Raw genomic sequence first — 1,717 nt, 5'->3', positions numbered from 1 at the left:
GATATTTTGTGTGCTTGAGTATTTTTTGGCACTTGTCTTTATTCTGGACATGTATCCGAACGTACTGCTACAGATGGTCTATCAAATCCCCGGTGTTTCAGCTGAAATTATGGGTCTCATCATCAATTACGCCTACACTGGGACAGTACCGATCATGGAGGACAACGTTGAGAGTTTGCTGGTTGCAGCAGACCAGTTCAACTTCATGGACATTGTCAACCTGTGCTGCGAGTTCCTCATTTCTAGGCTGTGCTTTGAGAACTGCATTGGCATCTGCAGGTTCACTGACTATTACTACTGCCCCGACCTGCGCACAGCCGCCTGTGTGTACATCCTGCACCACTTTGAGGAGGTGTCCCAGGTGTCCGAGGAGTTCCTAGCCCTCTCTGCTGAGGAGCTGGCACACATCATCGAGAAGGACGAGCTCAACGTGAAGAGAGAAGAAGCCGTGTTTGAGGCTGTGCTGAGGTGGATTGCTCACGACCCGCAGAACAGGAGGCAGTACATCGCCTGCTTGCTGAGCAAGGTGGGTGCAGCACAGCTTTGAAGCTGTCCCCAAAGGCTGCCAAGGGGGAAACCATCAGCATTAGTATTCTAACCTCTTCCTTGCATGTTCCAGGTTCGACTGGCACTCCTACCATCTGACTACTTCATGAACAACGTCAAAGCTCACGAGTACGTGAAGGACAATGCCGGGTGCAAAGATATCATCAGTGCCCTGTCAGAAATCTACGACCTGAACTCAGATGGCCAGAGCGCCTCAGCCAACGCCAACCCACTCACCCGGCCGCGCCTGCCCTACCCCATCCTCTTTGCCATCGGGGGCTGGAGCGGGGGCAGTGCCACCAGCACCATCGAGACCTACGATGGCCGCACCGACAAGTGGCTGAACATCCCCTGGGAGCAAGAGAGCCCTGTTGCCTACCACGGCTCGGTGTATTTGAAAGGCTACGTCTACGTCATGGGCGGATTTGATGGCACAGATTATTTAGACATTGTCAAGCGGTTTGACCCACTCCAGAAGGCGTGGCAGCAGGTGGCACCCATGCACTCACGGCGCCGCTATGTCAGCGTCACCGTCGTGGACAACTTCATCTACGCCATGGGAGGGTTTGACGGGTACATAGAGCTCAACACAGCGGAGCGCTACGACCCAGACACCAACCAGTGGACCCTGATCACCCCCATGCACGAGCGGAGGAGCGACGCCAACGCGACCACGCTGAACGGAAAGGTAAACGGATGGGGAGAGGATGGAGAGTTGCAACATGAAGAAAGTTCACATAAACCTTCACTGGATTTGTAACAATTCATTAAATCCTGGACCTAGAGATATAAAACAGCATCTCCCTCGTGTGGCAGAGATGTGACCAGGAGTGTGAAAACTCTTCTGGAGCTGCTGCCCCCCAGCAGCCCACCTGGTGCCCGCCAGCCCTTTTCCTGGCCAAAGGTACAATACCAGACCTGTCTGCTTCATGCAGCTTGGGAAATTAAGGGTCTAAATCCTGCTGGCTTCAACTCCCTGTAGTGCTGCTACTTCAAACTCAGGATGACATTCTCATTCCCCTCCTAAAACAAAACAAGACACCCCAAAAATCCAGCCACACCATTCATTTTCTCTCCAACAGACTGTCTCACCAATGGTCTAACTGCTCCCCTGGCACTTTCCTCTCTCTCCTGTCTCCAGGTGTACATCTGTGGTGGCTTTGATGGTGAT

At 52.9% G+C, this 1,717-nt stretch overlaps 1 protein-coding gene across 1 annotated transcript in view; it reads left to right on the top strand.

Annotated features, from left to right (window-relative positions):
* Window positions 1-1,717, top strand: part of LOC103757650 (kelch-like protein 10) — an 8,099-nt gene that overhangs the window by 5,274 nt on the left and 1,108 nt on the right. Inside the window, 3 exon segments of the mRNA XM_029965457.1 lie at window positions 74-526; window positions 620-1,234; window positions 1,688-1,717. The exon segment at window positions 1,688-1,717 is cut by the window's right edge and continues 18 nt beyond it. Of these exon segments, the coding sequence (XP_029821317.1) occupies window positions 74-526; window positions 620-1,234; window positions 1,688-1,717 (1,098 nt within the window).

This window comes from Manacus vitellinus, unplaced genomic scaffold, assembly GCF_001715985.3.
Source record: "Manacus vitellinus isolate BGI_N305 unplaced genomic scaffold, ASM171598v3 scaffold_9_pilon, whole genome shotgun sequence".
NCBI lineage: Eukaryota > Metazoa > Chordata > Aves > Passeriformes > Pipridae > Manacus > Manacus vitellinus.
The sequence above is the reverse complement of the archived record's forward strand: the minus strand, read 5'-3'. Positions and strand labels throughout refer to the sequence as shown.